This window comes from Pseudopipra pipra, chromosome 6, assembly GCF_036250125.1.
Source record: "Pseudopipra pipra isolate bDixPip1 chromosome 6, bDixPip1.hap1, whole genome shotgun sequence".
Classification (NCBI taxonomy): domain Eukaryota; kingdom Metazoa; phylum Chordata; class Aves; order Passeriformes; family Pipridae; genus Pseudopipra; species Pseudopipra pipra.
The window spans coordinates 49,096,048-49,113,860 of NC_087554.1; the positions used below are offsets into that span (position 1 = coordinate 49,096,048).

At 38.5% G+C, this 17,813-nt stretch overlaps 2 protein-coding genes and 1 long non-coding RNA gene across 3 annotated transcripts in view; 2 read left to right on the forward strand and 1 right to left on the reverse strand.

Moving 5' to 3' along the window:
- SLC24A4 (solute carrier family 24 member 4) overlaps positions 1-9,702 on the forward strand; it is a 98,791-nt gene extending 89,089 nt beyond the window's left edge. Inside the window, exons 15-17 of the mRNA XM_064659013.1 lie at positions 902-1,014; positions 1,630-1,695; positions 3,338-9,702. Coding sequence (XP_064515083.1) covers positions 902-1,014; positions 1,630-1,695; positions 3,338-3,490 — 332 coding nt within the window. The 3' untranslated portion in view covers positions 3,491-9,702. The remainder of the gene's footprint in view (positions 1-901; positions 1,015-1,629; positions 1,696-3,337) is intronic.
- Positions 9,703-10,180: 478 nt separating this feature from the next.
- Positions 10,181-14,987, reverse strand: LOC135416188 (uncharacterized). The gene is made up of 2 exons (XR_010431478.1): positions 14,449-14,987; positions 10,181-10,318 (listed from the first exon to the last, which is right to left on the reverse strand). It is a non-coding gene; the product is annotated as an uncharacterized LOC135416188 (long non-coding RNA).
- The window catches only part of RIN3 (Ras and Rab interactor 3), a 67,422-nt gene continuing 62,781 nt past the window's right edge, over positions 13,173-17,813 (forward strand). Inside the window, exon 1 of the mRNA XM_064659010.1 lies at positions 13,173-13,675. Within this exon, the coding sequence (XP_064515080.1) occupies positions 13,632-13,675 (44 nt within the window). The 5' untranslated portion in view covers positions 13,173-13,631. The remainder of the gene's footprint in view (positions 13,676-17,813) is intronic.

Consider the following 17,813-nt stretch of genomic DNA (forward strand, 5'->3'; position numbering starts at 1 on the left):
GGGACTTTGCTCTAGTTGAATTCAAGAGAGTTGTTTACTGACAGAATGCAGACAAATATCTAATAGCAGAGAGGAACACTACTATAATTTGAATTGAAAGCATTACCCTTCTCTCAGCAGCTTCCTACTAGGAGATACTGTATTTATGGTGTGGTAGTGTATGTCTCCACTCTGTGTATACTCTGAAACTGTTTGTGGGATGTCCCATTTATGTCAAAGTTCCTTTTCCTTTCCAGTATTCACTTTGGGAAAGTGATTTAATAGTTAGGCCAGTGCCTAAAAGAAATTAGCAGGGGCAGAGAATTCTGCCTTCTTCATATTCATTGACAGTGGTGCAGAATGAGATGCCAGTCAGTGATGAGTATTTGAGGTAGATTTTGTGTAATACCTAGGTACTTCACCACAATTCACTCTTTTTTAACTTTCCTGTAGCATTTTGTTGGTCCTGAAGTGTAATTATTGCTGACTGAGCCCCACAGAAGTGCTTGATGTCTTTGACTACCACCTGGTTGGGTTATTTTCAGGATCTCTTTGAATCATTCACATGAGATAAAGGTCATGTAGCCACATACTGAATCCCATACATAATCTTCAGGTTTCTGTGGCTGCTGGCTATTTAGAACAGGACTTTGACATTGAACTCAGATGCTGAATGGATACCACACACCTTGTAAAAGCTCTCTGAGGCACAAGGAAGATGTAGCTGGAGTGCAATTTTTGCACACTTTTTTCAGAAGTCATGCAATTGTTATGGAAATTGTCTCCTTACCTCAGATACTCTGACTGGTTCTACGGGGAATTGCATCCATGAAGATCATTCCCTTTAATTTCCTCTAGTACACAGACTAATGGTTGTATACTTTGATTTTTTTGAAGTGTTGTTGTTTTTTTTTCTCTGCAGGCCTTGGTGACATGGCAGTGTCCAATACAGTAGGGAGTAATGTCTTTGACATTCTGGTGGGACTTGGCATTCCATGGGGTTTGCAGACCATGGCGATCGATTATGGATCAACTGTACGTATACTTAGCAAATCTTTAAGTTCTCCTTTTATTCTATTTGTAAAAAATCCTAAAAGGAAAGCATACAAATAAAATAAGTAAACCCCCAAAGAACCTGCTGAGCATGTTATTAGTTGCTAAATTAGTTCCTCTTTGCCAAGGAACATAAAGTTAAGGAGGGAATTGTCCTTCCACAAGCTGCAATTAATTTCCAGTTTGTCAACTGAAGTATATTACACTGTGTAGCAGAAAAATAGTGCCATGGATAGTTCATGGCTCTATCATTTTCTCACTATACAACTTCTAGCACAGCTGTCTCCGTATACCTTAGTATTTTTGTCTGTAAGATGAGAATAACAGCTTATCTCTCTCTTCTGAGGATTTTTTAACATAAAACCCATTATAAATGCTGACTTCTTTTTTAATGGAGATGGGATTACTATACATTTGCTTTGATTCCCTAATCTTCCTGTTCTTCATTATGATAAATCTGTTGTGGATTTCCATAGTTTAAAATATGTAAGTCGCTATTCAGAACAGAAGGTGGACTATAAATCAGTAAATTGATTTTTGATCTCCAAAGCACTGCTATATGCTGAGCATTTTAAAAGTCTCCTCCAATTCCCACAGGTTAAGATAAACAGCAAAGGACTGGTCTATTCAGTTGGACTTTTGCTAGGATCAGTGGCACTTACTGTAAGTATCTGAGCATCTCCAAGTATTCCAGTTGCAAAATAATGATTAGGTATTTACATGGTATAGAAGGATAAAATAGAAATACTTATCATTGCTTCTTGGAAAGTATCATTCTTCTAGCAATAACATGAGTTGAAGAGCTACTGCTGTCCTCAGTGAGGACTGAAGTCTGGCATTTGGTGCAAGAGATGCTGGATATGTGTAAGTCCCATAGATTTCAGTGACAGTGTTGAAATTATGGGATCCAGTAGTACTTCTTTGGTCCTGTGTGCATACCCCAGACCTATCTCTACTTTATGCTGGGACAAGACCCAGGTATGGTTTATCACCCTTTGCCATTGTCTCTGATTTCTAAAACCAGCCTGGACTAATCAAGTACTGTAGCTTAAATTGTTAATAAGTACTAGTCAGTGAGGACTGTGATGCAGATGCTAAATGTCACTCAGTGTAAGACGCTTCCCCTTGTGCCATGATTTATCAAGCTGGAAAATTAATTCTGTTTCAAAAGTCAATTTTGCTGGTACTTAAGGTCTGATCCTGCTGACTCCCAGGGAACCCTCTGTAGGAAGAATCAAATCAGGTATAAGGAATCAAAAAGGTATAAAATACTCACTTATACTAATGTGTTTCACTGGTTGCCTGGGAGACTTTGTAGAGGCTCTATAGGAAGAAGGGGTCATCACTGGAGGTTTCACACTGTTGCATGACTCGGTCTTACAAAACTTCACATCACCTGTGCATGATGTAAGTGGTAGAATGACCAGGGCTGTTCACTCTGCTACTAACTTCCTAATGTATCTGATACATAAGATGTGAGAGCCTGTTCTTTTCTTCTTTTTTGTCTTATCCCCAGTCTGCCATACTGCACAGTGCTTGTGAAACAACAGAGTTGTTCTGTAGACATTTGTATCTGATGTTGCTGCATGCATATTGGTAACCAGCACTTTGGGAAAAAATGGGAAGATAATGCAGATGTGTTACCATGCTAGCCCTTCCTGTTTTTCTGAAAAGAATCGTTTCATAGCAGAAGCCATATCAGCTGAGTTTGAGGCATCTATTATCGTCTCGTTTGTTCTACTGAATACCCTGATTCGCACAGACCTTTCCAGCAAAACTCAGTGGAGACTTTTGAGCAAAACAAATAACAATTCAGAGGCACTCAACACCATTGAAAAGAGGTGCCTTCCTGAGGACTTCATTGCTTTGCTACCTGTAACTTACTACTACCCTTAGTTCTGGAGCTCAGCCAAACTGCAAAGAAAGCACCTCTTCTGAAGCTGTTGAAAGAATGGGCATTAGGTGCTGGTGTACTACTGGGACATAAAGAATCTGCAGGGGAGCACTTGAGGGAGGGACATTCATGTAGTTCATTCAGTGCTCTATTTTAGTTCATTAAATATTTTGTAAAACAATCTTAGGACAACTGAGAGTCAAACCAGAATTTCAGTTCTTAGTTTGGGCTTTTACATTTCTTTTCTTGATCAGAAAAACATATGTAGCCTTTTTGATCTATAAAATACTGAGAATGTATTTTTATCTTCATACAACATCTCTAATTCAAAAGCCTTGTTTTTAGCTTATAATGAATGTTTCCAAAAGTTTCCTTCAGAACTTAATTAACTAATACTTCGTTTGCTTGCAGGTGTTTGGAATCCATGCAAATAAGTGGAAACTTGACAAGAAATTAGGCATCTACGTGTTGTTTCTTTATGCTGTTTTCCTGTGTTTATCTATAATGATAGAGTTTAATGTCTTCACCTTTGTCAACTTCCCTATGTGCCGAGAAGAACTTTAAACCACAATGAGGAGAGAAGCTGAAATTCTTCTGATTACACATGCTGTAAATGGCAGGAGGCATTTCACATTTTTACCTTCTTTCCATCAGTAATTTGAGTGTCGTTCCTGCTTCATCAGCTAACAAGCACTTTTTCCTATATGGAAGGAAAGCATACCTTCCTTTTAACACGCTAGCTCAAGGCAACCAAAGCATTTTCCTCCTCTTTGGGTACTGCTGCTCAGACATAAAGCTACGTGGATCTTATGCAGGACTCTAAAAGGACCTGTTTCTGGGCATTCTGTTGTGGTTTTCATTCTCCTTTTGCAGACAATCAACCATCACCAAGGTTAGCAAGAGGACAGGAGAAAAATCTTTATAGTTCTTTTGGTTTTGACATTTACTTTCCATGGAAGGATAAGAGGCAAGTTCAGAACTTTTCTTGGCTCATTCAAAATATCTCAGCTACAGGACCGGAAAGTCCAAGGCACATATCATGGCATGCACTGTTGAGGACATCATTTCCCTTTCAAGTGCTCTGCTTATGGAGGAACTTCACTGACAGTTTTTGATGGCAGTGTTGGATATTTATCACTCTGTTCAATGAACATGAACAACGTGGCAGAGAAAGAAGAGGAAATGGTTGTATGTTGTATCACTTGTGATGATGCACACTAGAAGTCAAGAGTATCTGCATACTGAAGAAGAGAATTACATGCAGAAATTCATACTTGAAAAATATGTTTTATTGTTAATGAGGAATGCTGTACACATAAATATAAACTGGCATTTGTGGAATATTACACCACAAAAAACTTTGCATTGGCCATTGTAAGCCCATTGTGTAAATTTAGAAGAAACTAAACAAATAAAATAAAACTGGGTGCTCAGTAACTATCAGTTGTTGTTATCAGCTGAGAGTAGTATCTGAACATAATCCAGACTTTCTGACAACAAAACCCACCCTGATTATGATTTGATTTGATTCAATTTGATTGGTGGGAGGAAGAAGCTTATTTCATCAGTCAAGAAGCTGGTGTATTCTTCAATTTTTCTTTATTCCCAGAAGCTTAATGAAGATGAGTGTCTGTCGTGGAGCAGTGCAGATAAGAATCACATAGACGAAAGCAAGTCTGTCAAGAGAATATGGTCCTTGATTTGATTGCATGCAAGTTTTGAAGCACAATATACTTCTTTTCAACTCCGAGTAGAAGCCAAGTTTTGACATCCTTTCCACCAGCATTAATCTGATGTAAGGAATTACTCTGAATGTAATTGACAGCAAGATTCAGCCCAGAGTATTGAAATAATGGGTAACATTCCACATTGTAGTGGTCATACAATTGCAAATCACTGAGACAGCATATTTTGAATTGCTACTAAACTTTAAAAATATTTTGAAGCTGTATGTGAATGATCACATAAAGTTTCTAAAGAAGCACAGTTAACTTTATACATAGATTTTTTTAATTTTTTAATATTTATAAACCAAACCTATCAACTAACAGTTGATGTGTTTTTAAATATATAAATATTTCCATTAAGACTATATATAAAAAATTGTGTCAATGAGAACATACTATAAAATATTAGTAAATAAGCACTTATTCAGAAAGTTCCTTCTTTTAACAAATGATAAATAGTTATTTTTAGCCAACTGACCTGCAGAATACTGTTTACACCAGGCAATGTGTTTACAATTATGGCTATTTTAAAAATTATTTTAGTACAAATTAAGGAGTGTATTCTGCTGTTGAATTTTTTTTAGGAATTGGATCTTTTCAATGGAATCCTAAAGAAAAAAAGCAACACATTTATTACTTGCTTTACACTTTGTTACAAATGTCAGTATTAGTATCCATTTAGGGTTCATAATTTAAAAGTTTTGTTGTTAAACAAGCAAGTTCTAAAGATGGCCACAAATACAGCATTACTAAAATGCTTTATTGAATAGGCAAGCATGGCAGTAAAACACATTTTATCTCAACAATGCCAATGACCCCATTTCCAGGCATTCAAGACATTTTTGCTGCAGTATAAAGCTGAGGAGATGGAATTCATGTTCATCTTTGAGTCTTCTGTTGCAGAAAGGCTGTGAAAATGCAGCATACTGCTGCACCACTGTAGGAGCATCCCCTTCTAGTCTTACTCTCTCCCCTGCTGTCTTTCAGGACAGTTTGCTGCTGAAAATATGGTTATGACTTAAATATAAGACTGAAAGGAGCAGAGAGAGAGGCTGAGTAAATGTTCTTTTCCTATATTCTGCCGTTGTGTGGTCTTGGAGAACTAACTGTCTCCAACCAAATATTTGCTCTCCTGTGCATGGTTCAGGCAGCTCAGATGTCTTCACACAGTAGAAGAGTGGTTCCAAAATCTGATTTTGAATGCTTAGTGAAAGCTGAGTTGACAGTCATGAGGGCATCAAAGCTTATAGTGCCAGATCTAGCAAACTGTACTGTACCTTCGTATTTCTGAACCAGGCAACTTTGGAAAAATACAGGCACCATTTTTTTCTGTAGCAGCTGACCCCCAGCCCAAACATGCACAGATTTTTGTCTGCTAATGCTATGAGTTCTTCAAACATAATTTAGAATTACTCTGCCTAAATTGAATATCACCTGCTCCAGAAAACCAGTGTTGTGTTTAGCAAGGGTCAGTCTCAGAACATAGTACTGCTAAATCATGTGGCTGGTCCTGTCATCTACAGCCCTCCCTGAAACATAGACCCACTTCAGGACAATTTATATTGAATTCTAATGTTGCATTTCATGAGATGGTCTCATGCATATCCTTCTATGAGACAGGTATCATGCCATGCTTATAATTATAAATAACCTTAGTAGGGTTCTCCTCTGACACCACCACATGACCAAGGATGTATTGTTTGCCAAAGAATTATGAGATGCTGTATCAGGGCCTTGATGACACATTATCATATGAAGTAGTTCAAAGGGTTCTTAAGTTGTCATAATCCATATGCTAAAATGAATAGAGTTATACACCAAGCCATGCAGGTAAACTGAATGGTCCAAGAAAGATCTGATTGACAAATTGTTGTGTGTCAGATAAACCCACATCAGAATGTATCAGTAATTCAGTAGGCTGTTGCAGAGTAATAACAAACTAGTGCCTTTCACGTGTATACAAAAAAAAAAAAAAAAAAAAAATTTGCTTGCGTAGTCAGGAAACCATTGCAAATTTTGCCATTTTCAAATCAAGAAAAGGAGTGATTTGTGCTTGGCTCTCTGCAATTAGTACAGTTCTATCCTGCAGCTGTTCAGATTGTGTCTCAAATTTTGTAGCCATTTTGTTTTATTAACCATTGCAAGAGTTAGCTGGCTGAGTTTGGAATGTGTGTCGTAGTATTCTATAAGTTAATGTTCAGCTCAAGAGTGAAAAGAAAGCTGGTGGATGTGAGAGGTAAAACTGTTACTGTGATCTGAAATTTGCCAGCATACTAACACTGAAAAGTAATACAACTCAGAAAAAGATATCCCATATCCAGCAAAGCTTAACTTCAGCAGGTTTGATTCCATTCTTAAAGCTAAGCATATATCCAAGTGCCTTGCTGGATTGTGTCCTAAGATGACAGTGGAGCACAGTTTTTGGGTTTTCTGTCGTATTCAGATCTTTTCATATTTTACTGGGTTTGTAGTGTAAGGATTTTATTTCTTTCTCAAATTATAAGGTTTAACCAGAGTCTGTGGACTTCTGCTCTGCTGATACCACTTCCAATTTCCACTCTTGTAAATAGGAGAACACGTTCCTTGTCTCAGACTTCAAAACTGTGCATCTGTCTTTGTGTGTGTGAGCGGGGGCAAAACTGAATTATAGCTGGCCAAGGAGGGCTTTTAGCAGCTCTTTTCTGCTGCAGTTCCCCTGGAGTAGCACAGTCCCACATAGACCCACAGGTTGCAGTCCTGTCTGTAGCAAGCAAGTGGGAGTTTCCATTGAGTGACAATTTTTGATTACATTTATTTACCGTAACAATTGTACTGCATTATAAAGTATTGCTTGTGTAAAGATTTCAAGCTTAGGATCTACATGTCTAAATCTAAGAAGCTACAGATATGGTTATCTATTTGATGATGTAAGGGCTGCTCTCTGGGCTGAGGTCTCGCCTACAAGAACACCTTAAGTCTTCCCAACAGGTACAGCATAGTCAGCATCTTTCTCCTGGCTCAGTCATTGGCGTGCCAATTTTATTTTGTTTTTATATGCTTGCTGCACCTGTAGCAAACATAAAATTAGTTTCTGGATTTAGATGATATTTGTAAACTTTCTGTCAACATGTAAACAAATGGAAAAGGTCTTTACTAATCTAATACTTAGCAATCATAGAGAAGATTCTATTCTGTCTTTGATTTCCCTTGTGACTGTGCATTAATTGCACTTGTTTCTATTATGTATTTGCTCTAGTTGCACAAATCCCACATGGATTTTGTTGTCTTCCTTTCTTGGATTTCTTGCCATTGTAATGCCATTTACTTGTGTCCTACTGTTAGTTGGTTTTGGTAGAGTGCTTTAAGCTGTAGGAATACTGCCTGATAATTCATGCCAAGGAAAGATCAGACCTAATGTAATATGAATCAGACACTAAAATAACTGATAGCCAGGTGAAACCAAAGAGTCTTCCTAATTGAAATACATCACCTTTAAGCATAACATTCTGTCATTGCAAGCCTCAGATCTCTCTCTGTTAGTTATTTGTGTTTAAACACTCAGAAAAAAAATCTGCAGCTCGTGCATTCGCTACACAATTTCCTTTTTATTTCTTTGAGTCTGAACTCCATATTTTTCATTTTATTGGGTGGTGAGATTTATGTGATGGTTACACAGGTAAATGACAGCATTTAGTTCCAGCAACTCTGTACCAAACCCTTTATTATTCTCTTGAACTGTTTTGAAAAGTCTGTATGCAAGTGATGGATGTTCTGCTGAAGAGGAGAATGCCATTCAACTGATATGTGCATTCCAGTTTCTGACCTACTGTGTGCATATTTAAAAACCTCCTTTTGAATAACTTGAGCACATACTTTTCTCACATTTCCCCCTATGTCAGGTTCTCATGTTTGCTCCCAAAAGAAATCTGTGAAATCTTATACATCCCTGTCCTGACATGTGAGATACATGTAGCTGCTTCTGCACAGGCTGAGATGTGTAGTGGTTGTGGCAATTTGCTCCTCATGTGGTTCTGCTTGCTGCCATACTTCTGACATACAGCACACTGTCTGAAAGAAATTAATGATTATGGGAATTAATGCCATTTGGATATTTTCTTAGAAGAATTGCCTGTTTGAATTTAATCCCATTTTTTTTTCTTTTTTACTTGCACAAAGAATGTAGGCAATCACTGCCATCGTATCAGTGAGATGGTCTTGATAAACTTGAAAGACAAATCTAAAGATTGATTTATAGCACTAGACATGATAACAAATTCTAAAAGTATCAGAGTATATGAAAACTAGACAGGTATAATCTCTAGAAAGATTGATAACAACAGTAAAGATGCTTCCTTTGAGAGGATTTTTACAGCAAGATTATGGCCTTCATTCATATACCAATTATGTATGCAAAGAACACTTGTAAATCTCCTTCCCCAGCAGCACCTCTGTTTCAAATAGGTGTAACTGCAGCAAAGTTGTGACCAAATTCTTACCTTCACGTTCTTGGGAGTGGTGACAGTGCTCGTTACTGTCCTGATAGTTGGCACAAATTTGTGTCAGTGGAACTGAGCATAGAATTTGGCTCACACTATCTCCTCCATTGCAAGAAAGTATTTGAAATCATTTATGATCACTAAAACGAATTCTGAACCTTTTAAAAAACCTGTGTTTCATACTTGCAGGCATTTGCTGTGCACCCTTAGGAGGTGCGATACCTCTTTAAATATTATTAAAACTTTCTGGAACTGCTTACTTTGAAAACAGAAAGGGATGGGTTTGTAAACTGTAAATAACAGAAATCTCTCATGTTATTTATTTTTTCAATGACTGTGACCTTATGCACTGTGAATGCTCTGTGATATGGGGTCCATTGTACAGATAAATATGTCATGGAATCCAAATGGATTTAATGTGATAATTTGTTACAAAATGTTGGCATGATATTTGATTATTTTTGTTGTGAGAATTATAAAAAATAGTTAACTCAGCATTTATAAAGATTATAGCAGTCAGTATTATAATGCACTATATAAAAATATGTACACTATCAATAAATTATATAAACAACTAGAGTGTGTTTTTTTTCTCAGATGATAAGATGTGAAACATTCTCATGTTTATTATTGAAAATCTAAAATTTAAGTACCCAAATAGGTTATGTGCCTTTACTTTTTTTGTGAAATCTGGACCCTGCTGAACTGAATTAATGAAGGCCCACATTTTCATCTATTCCAGGGAGTATTGCCTGGATAAAGCCATTATTTGGAGTGAGTTAAGTGTATTGCTTTGATTTGCAGCAATTCTGAAACACACAATTTGCTCTTTTGAGGCTAGAAGTGTGTGAATTGCTGAGAACACAGTTTGCTGTACTGAGGCACTGATTCAGAAGCAATTATGACAGCTCAGAAACACCCTGATGGAGAGCATTTTGGCTGCTTTGTCTCATGGTACGGTGGTGTCCAGCAGGTTCACACTGAGTACTGGATGCTGACAAAGGAGTGGAAGTAAGATCTGAAGGCTGTGCAGTACTATTTTCCTTTCCCAGCTACCTAACCTCTGGAGATACTTCTTCTTACCCTTGATTGTCCATTTTCAACATCCTTGTAGTCCACCTCAGGGTCTGATGACTTCTGGTATATATGTTCACAGGCTCTGGTACAGTCTGTTCTGGGCTCACCAAAAGCTTTTAAATGCAAAAAAAAAAAAAAAAAAAAGGAGAAAAAGAGAAGCTAAGAGTTAACTTCATCTCATGGCCTGGTGTATTAACAGTTTAATTAGACAAGTCTTCTCATGAATACTCCTAGCCAGTTTACAACCAGGAGATGCAAGTTAAAACAAATCTTGATCTTATTTTTCTTAAGCACTGTGCATGAGACTGGAATCCCTGTTGCTGTATAAACCTGCCATTAGCCACTCTTGGCTTTTGTGCATCTACAGAAAAGTCTCATGGAAGTGGAGAAAAGGGATATCCTTCTTTGATTTTTACATAAGGGTTCGTTCATTAATGTATGCTAAGCTAAATTTTTCTAAGCTGGGGAAAGAAAAGGATTCCTTCTTATACAAAGAATTACCTTCTAGGAATCAGAATCTGAATGTGAAAAATACCTCTTCTTTTAATCCTTCCATTCTTGACATGATGACCCATCATGATCTGTTATGTAATAGGCTCTATAAAAGGCACATAATCTATGGATTAGTGACACAATAGGCATGGCAATTCCTATGGGCTGTTAATACATGCTGTATTATTGATGCAGCCACTTCCTACTATATGGAAAACAGAACTGTCGTGTAATCTGTGCATATGCTGAAAGCACTTTTTTATAGCCAAAGTGCTCGTACTTAATGGCTTCCCCCATAAGCCATTTTTAAACCTTTCCAACTCGGCTGCATAAAATTACAAAAACGGGCTGCAGCATGCTGTGGCTTAAGATGGAAAGGGTGAATCAGTTCTAGAAAAGAAATTAATTTCCCCTTTCAGCTTGGATTTATCATAGAAGAGCCTCAGTTTGAAGTAACTGGGTGTTATTTTATCATTTAGCTTTTGTGTAATTGTTTACTTCCAAAGCCTGATGCTAGAACACAGTGTCACATTCCAAACCTGTCAAATCTCTGGCTTAAAAAAATACCTAGTAAAGACTGGACAAAATTTCTTAAGTTAAAATTTGTCTTCATTTTCATATTTTAAATATTTTACAGAGATACTGAGTACTTTGTAGAAAATTACAAAATCTTTTAAAATTAAATTTGGTCAATATCTTCAGCGAAGCAAATTTTGAAACTTCACATTTCTGAAACTACATTCTTTACATTGGAAATAGTGTGAAAGATTTCACTCAAATCACATGAAACTGAGATAGCACCAAAATACTGGATTTTTTTATTCTGTATTGTTGCCATTTTTTCCCCCCAAGTCTTGTGAATAATTCTAGTAATTTTGTTCATGCTTCCCTAAAAATATCATTGGAATTGTCTAACACTCTGTGATGTTCTGCATTTGCAAAATCTTAGGTCTTCACATAGGACAGCTGCCTATTTGTGTGAACAGTTTTTCCCATCTGAGGAGGTCCAGGCAAGCAGCCCAACTTCCCAGTTTTTGTCTCAGCAAACTTTTTTTCCAGCAAAACAAGGGTAAATGCTGAGTGGGCCTGGTCCCTGCCGAATTGCAGGGGAGGGAAATGGAAATGTGGGGTAGAGCTGAATTCGTGTGAGGCATGTAGGAGGTTGTTCTCATGCCAGTACCTGAGGTGCATTTCAAAGGTGCCCAGCTGGTGAGCAAATCTAGAACATATTTTTTACTTGGACCTCTGCGCTCAGAACCCACAGAAGGATTCAGAGCTGAGATCTGACAAGCCTGCAGTAAGGAATGAGTGAATCTCAGCCAACCTGCCTGTCTAAGAGGACTAAATTCTTCATTGAATGAGTTTGCCATTGCCTGAAAATTACTCCAGGAGATGGAGCAACTAGCTCCTTAATGTAGTAGAAAAGAGCATTATGAAATACAGTAGCTGAAAATTTAAAACTAAACGAGGGAAAGAATCAGGTGTGAATTTAAATAATACCGGCAATTAAACCCTAAGACACCTTATGTAGAAGGGTAGTGAATTTTCCATCATGCAGTCTTTCACTTAGGCTCTTTGATTTTCTAAGATGAATCCTTCTAAAAGCTAGAACATAAATTTTCTTATGTGAACAGAAGTCACAGTCTTTATTAAAAAAAAAACCTGGGAAAATTTGGTCTAGTGTTAGCACGGAAGTTGTGACTTGGTGACGGTGAAGGACCCCCTGACTCTCCTTAGCTCAGTGCCAGCAGAATTGGCTCTGTGTTCTATACTGAGGTCTAGTTTCCCTCTTGCCAATGCACTGGCAGTTCCCTGACATTTGCATTCTGCTTTGGGCTGTATGGCACTGTCTATTTTTAAAAAGCTGAGAAATTCCTTCTAAAGATAAAAGGGGCAAAAAGTTACCTTTGTCTCCCTGTCCATTCCATGCAATTGCTTTTCTCCACCTCTGCTTCCTACTTCTGCCTTTTTTTTTTCCATTATGCATTCTCCTAGTATCAGATATTTCTGGAACAATGGCGTTGCCAAATAGGAGTGCCACCAGCCCTGTCTGACAGCACATCTGTCAGTCCCCAGCTTCCACAGCTGGTCTGTATTCAGTCAGGTTTCCCGTACAGCAACCATTACTTGATCACTTAAATAACTCCGGGTCAAATGTACTCTCAGACTGACTGCAGCTTCACAGCACAGATAGCTGTTCATTTGCTAGCAGTTGTACAACCTTATCATTAGCTTTTGCTTTAACTGGGAATGTTTTTGTGAAGCTGTCCTCTGCTAGTGTTAGACATTTCATTTTCTCAGGTCCTGTGTAAATATAAAGGTTTCCAAGCTCCATCTGGTTCCAGTTACTCAAGCAGTAGAAATACACATGCTTCAGGAATTTGCAGACAGAGACTTACTGCTTTGCTGCCTTACAAAATCCTTTACAAAGTTCACTATGCTCTGTTGCCTCCTGATATACCTGTAGCCTGTAAAACAATTTCCCTTGAAACTTATTTAAGTTAGAGAAACAAGTTGGTGGTCTCACGCCCTTCTTTCTAATGAGGTTAACCTGCCTGCACTACTAAATATGGGTTTCTAACACACACACACACACACACACACACACGCACACACCCTTGACCACCAAAGACTGCCTCTTCCTGAAATCCCCCGTTCATATAAATACAGGAAGTAGAAATAAGAGAGGCTAAAATCGGATCTTCTTGGTAGTTTGCTTTCATTTCAGTGTTTGTTTAGTCCTCTGCCCTCTGATACTACTGAGCCTGAAGCTGGTTCTAAACATCCTCCCCCTGACGCCCCTTGAAATACCATCTTCAGTGCAAAACCTGAGGATGTGGAGGTTCTGCTCAGCGATGGAAAGGAATTGCTTTTCTTACCGAGGAACTCTCCAGCCACTGTGAAACAGAAAGTGTCTTAAAGTTTGCTGTAAGGATGAAAACATCAGCAGGAGAGAAGGGAGCCAGGGATGACTCAGGGTAAGTCCTGAATCTTTAGTGACTGCTCATTTTTAACAACTGTTGCTTTGCTTTTCCTACTTAACAAAGAGTTCTCAGCTGCATTTGTAAGCCGGCTGCTGAGTTATCAGCTACATAGTCACAATAGTGTGGCAAGATTGTGCTGTAATTTACAGTATTTCCTTTAGCTAACATGTTCCATCTAAAACCAAACTGCAATACCTTTATTTAGCTTGAATCTTAGCTATTTAGGGAAGAAGAAGGATGAATCTCAAGCTGCAGTTTAGGGCAAAGGACAGAAAAAGGGAGTTTTCTGGTTTTGGAAATGTGACAAAGCTTTTCTGGGAGGCTTGCTTTGTTTCTGCTCAAATGCAGAAGTGGATAAGGGCTCATCCCTATCAGCTGATGGTCACTGCAGCTCCTGCGTGCTAAGGTATACACAGACTCTGTCCACGGACTCCCTAGAGACTTCAAATGTGCTTTCTGTCAGGAAAAGAATACAGGCTTTCCTTGCTCCTGGCCAACAAACACTGCACCTTGCAGGACTGAGCCCCAGGAAAACATAGTGGGACAGAAAATGGGTTTTGACTGGGACGACAGTCAGCTAGCTCCTGGGATTCCAGGATAAGGCTGGAATCCTCCTGAGGCTCAGTTGTGTCATAAAGCCCATGCTGAAGCCGAGAATTTCTGTTTCCTGTTGTAAACAATCAGGGGAAAATTACATAGCTGCTGAAACCTTCAGTCACCCCCCTTGGAAAAACATAGTAATACCAGATATTAAGACTTTTTCTTACCTGTTTGACACACTTAGACAGCCTATTTCCTGTGAATAAAAGCTCCCAGATATGTCTGTGATGGGTCCGGTAGAAGAGGCTGTATGGGTGGATAGATATGGGATACTTGCATTTTCAGTCTTTAGTGTGCTGCCAAACTTGGAGCACACTCAGACAAAAAGGAGGTGAAATTGCTGCTGACAGGCTACTGTGCAATGGTTTCACCATAGCACTGTTCCCAAATACCCACATGGAGTGCGGGGGGTGGAGGGAGAACCCTGCATTACAATTGTCACTGCTTTTGCCTTGTTCAGTTGTTTGCATTAAGTGGAACAATGACACTCCTGTTTCAAGGTGTAATTCCTCAGTTCCATGTGATGTTAAACACTGAGGGACAAAGATCACACACTCATAAGGAAAAAATGTAAGTGTCCAATCCCTGCAGACTGGCAAGAGGAACTTAGTCGATGATAAACCAGAGAATTTGCGCTTGGCAGATATTCTCTGCATTTGTGATAGTTAAGATGTTAAGTATTATAAACTGAAAGATATATTCTCTTTTTCTCAGTTTGTCTGAAATGAGCCACATGCTTGCAAAGGTTTGCTTTCAGTCTAAAGTTGCAGGAGAAAGTAAACAAGCCATAGACCTTAGATTTGGACTGTAAATCAAGTGGTTGGAGGAATATTGAAGCATCAATGGGCATGCCACAAGCATTCTTCATAGAGTTTTGAGCATCTGAACAATTTAACAGAATTTAACAATCAGTTAGATTGTCTTTATTTTCAGTCTGTCTCCCACTCATAAAAAAACTTGGGTATTTTAAAATCTGTTTTAACTCTTTCTGTTTACATTCTATAATATTGGTGAAGATCCTCAAAATTACACTTCAGCATGTGTACCTTGTGGCCTCCAACACATTACAGAATTAGAAACATTTCTAAATGGCGTTTAGGTAATTTCCTGTTACGGTCACACTGAATTAGGTGCCAATTTCACAAAATATATGTAGATAAAGTTGGTAGCTTTCAAAAGATATGGTAACATAGGGCAAGCTGCTGATGGAGAATCTGGACCTGATTTTAAAATTCTGTGCACAAAAATTGCACGAGCAATTGCTGAAATTGCACCTCAGTTCACCACAGTCTTTGGGCTATTAATTAAAAGGGAAGGCTTATTCACATGCACAGAAACTATGGCAATGCAAATTATCTTAGAAGTACCCTAGCAACTTGAAAAGTATCCATGTATCCATTCCTAGTAATGACTGAAGGGTCTATTCTGCATGTAGCAAATCCATAAGGAGGTTTTGCTGGTTTATACCTGTGAAATGGCAGAAAAACACTGGGGAGAAACCTGCTTCCAGAATTAGTAGCTACTCAGAGAGGAATGAGGGAGAAGTGTAGCCAGGGGCTGAATAGAAATCAGTCTAATCCAATTGTTCCAAAATGGGTTGCGAGAAATTTAACCAGTAATTCTGACCTAGAGTCAGGCTAACTCCTAGGAACATTAATAAGTGGTGAGATCACAAAACACCTGGAGAAATGGGAGCTGCTTAAGCATGATGACCATGGTTTCATGAAAAGATATATGCCTTCACTCCAGCATCTGGCAAATGTATGGAGGAGATGATGAGTAGAGCAGATAGGAGCTGAGACAGATGTTATATGCAAATATTTAATAGTCCTTTGAGATAGTGGCTGTTTTAGGTTGGGATGGGTTACAGTGGTTCTCATTTCTGGGACACCGGGTTCCCTAATGAAGTAATGATTGTGCATCTTTCTGGTGACATGTTTCTTGGCACAAAACCCACCATCACAGTTGACAGATTTCATGTGATGAATTTAGAGCATTGGAGGAATCTGTAAACTGAAAAACTCTGACAGGTTCACAGATTTTAGTTTTGAAAGGGACTGTTTTGATTGTCTTGTCTGACCTCCTGTGTAAGGCAGACCAGAGATCCTATCAAGTACACTATCAAACCCGTGACTTCTGCTGGAATGGGAGCTTCTAGATACTTGTTGACCACAAAAGCTGTTATCTTCTACCCAGGCTACATATTTGTCTCTTCAGTGCAGTAAATAAATCTAATACCAACATTTACAGGGTTGAACTGAGAAAACAATTCTTAAAAACTCCTTAAAAGCCATGCTTTTTAAAGGGCTTAATCTGAGCTCATTTGAATCAGGAGAACAAGTCCTGTTGGCTTCAGGAGGCCTTGAACCCAATGCAAAGTACTGCTAAAAAAAAATCCAGGCCTAGAACATATGAGATGTGATGTTTAAATGGGCCAGGGGCAGTTCAGGCAACTGGAAACAAATCAGTGTTATCAAATACCTGCTGTCTGTCAAGCAATGATACACTTTCCAGTCAAGAGGGATAGTGCTTCTCAAGAAGGAAATGTTTGTGCTCAAGATGCATTGCACCCAAGATCGGCATATTACTGTAAAGATACAAAGAAGGTGGTACTCTCCAAAGCTACCTGAATTTGGTATGTCCAGGGAGGAGACAAAAATCTCCTGAAATTCATTTAACAGAAGAGCATGTTTGCAACCACATTGACTTGTTATATGATCTTTCCAGCGCTTCCATTAAGTGAGTACTTGCCAAGCTTGGCGGATGCTTGGAGCACATTGTGCAGTGGTACTGGTAGTAGCATGGAAGGCAACTGTCCCATTGTTTGCTGGCAGACAGACCACACTGGGAATATTGCCCCCGAGTAGGAACTTCTCGTCGTTGCAGACTGCCTTATATCAGTGTTCACAGGAATGGGGCCACAAATGTAAGCAGTATTCTGATCATCTACTTTCTACTATAGTTTCAGCTAAATATAGTTTTCCACTTCCTGTCCTAAATGGCTACGTGCTGGTTTGTGTTGTTGACTTTCCAACCTAGAGGTGACATAGGCTGAAAAATGTGCACACATGTTGTGTGCATCTCTCTTGCTCTGTGTGTACAGGTGTATATGTAAATCAGTGTGTCCTGGAGACTAGCTGTGAGGGTTGCTTGGCACAAATTTGAGCTGGCTCCATCTCTTATTCAGCCACATGTACATATTCCAGATATCTCAGAGATTATCTGTTTTATAGAATATTTCCAAGTGATAGTAGGACTATATATTAACTCAGCTATTGGTAAATATAAGTGACTTCTCTAGATCAACAATATAGGATTGTGAGATTCAGAGGAATCTCTAAAATTACCTGAAGAATAGACATAAAAGCCAATACCTAAACCAAATCCATTAGGAAAAAAAAAAAAAGCTTCAGCAATATGCCATCCCAGAGTTTTAAATGGTTATCTGGGTTGATTGCTAAAGAACGTGGAAACCAAAGTGCCTTAGTGAAACTTGGAAAAAATATTGTTCATCACAGACCTTTAGCCATTA